Source organism: Sinocyclocheilus grahami, unplaced genomic scaffold (assembly GCF_001515645.1).
Source record: "Sinocyclocheilus grahami isolate Dianchi unplaced genomic scaffold, SAMN03320097.WGS_v1.1 scaffold18.1, whole genome shotgun sequence".
NCBI lineage: Eukaryota > Metazoa > Chordata > Actinopteri > Cypriniformes > Cyprinidae > Sinocyclocheilus > Sinocyclocheilus grahami.
This window is the reverse complement of record NW_015505197.1, coordinates 3,146,450-3,147,586: the sequence shown is the minus strand read 5'-3', so window position 1 is coordinate 3,147,586 and position 1,137 is coordinate 3,146,450. Positions and strand designations below refer to the sequence as shown.

Sequence of the window (1,137 nt, the reverse complement as noted above, 5' to 3'; positions counted from 1 at the left end):
CACACACACACACACACACACTCACACACACACCTCTCAACAGTGCTACAGAGAAACCGCACAGACTGACAATCGATCCAAATGTCAATGGCAATCTTACAGAGCGTCGCTTCTAAAGATCTCCCACCTCATATGGTCCAGAGCTTCCACAACCTCTTTCTCTTAATGTAAGACAACTTAATGTGTCAGAGCATGAGGGCTAGTGTTTGATGGAAATACTGCAACCTTTGGACTTTCTAGCAGTATCCGTTTCTTCCAAGTTTGCTTCAGTCGTCATATATGTCATGTGTCGCTTCATAATCATGCAGCCACTTAATAACATATGTATTAATTCTATGTACAGGTGTGTTCAGTGGCGCTCAGCTAGGCCCAGGTGATCTGGTACAGCACCGTTTGCGCTGTGAGGAGGTGGATGCAGCACTGGGAATTCTGGGTAATATGGACTGGGCCATGATGGGAGCAGAGTGTTACAGGTCACTCATCTCCATCACAGATCACCTGCTGAGAAAACCACTGGACCAGCAAACTGAAGGTAAAGACTCCAGACCTGTAGGCTTTGATTTCTGAATGGAGACTAAACCTAAACTTAATTAGTGTCAGAGAAAGTGCCAAACAAACTCAGCTTGGAATCAAAAAGGTCTTTACCATTTCAAATAACAGTATTTAAATATCTTTCAGTGCTCTGGTGCTGAGAGCAATAGTTAATGGGACCATGGAGCACAATGTAGTCCAAATGCAAAACGGACCAAGTTTGCAAGTTCCAACCTCTCGGTGCTATTTGATTTTAAACAGTGAGTTTGGACTTGGAGGAGGTAATTATTCATAGAGCAAAAGCATATCCATTATCTAGAGCTTCACTCGAGTCCTGAATGTACGTCACAAGCCACGCACAGGGAGAGGCCACATGGAGCACAATAAAACAATGTTTTTATTCATTGAAAATGTACACACAGTGGCTCCAAAAAGAATTTAAACCACTTAAAAAATATCAACAAAATATCAAATCAAGTGGCATTGTCTTAAATACGATTTTGAGTAGCATACAAACTTTAAAAGTACAAATTCTCACAAAAATAAGTTTGAAATGAGTAAACTATATATGTGACCCTGGACCACAAAAGCAGTCTTAAGTTGCTG

The 1,137-nt window shown here is 41.2% G+C and overlaps 1 protein-coding gene across 1 annotated transcript in view; it reads left to right on the top strand.

The window, feature by feature from the left end:
* Positions 1-343: 343 nt before the first annotated feature.
* The window catches only part of LOC107553854 (WD repeat-containing and planar cell polarity effector protein fritz homolog), a gene marked incomplete at its 5' end in the record, with an annotated part of 6,841 nt that continues 6,047 nt past the window's right edge, over positions 344-1,137 (top strand). The window contains one exon of the mRNA XM_016236176.1: positions 344-536. Within this exon, the coding sequence (XP_016091662.1) occupies positions 344-536 (193 nt within the window). The remainder of the gene's footprint in view (positions 537-1,137) is intronic.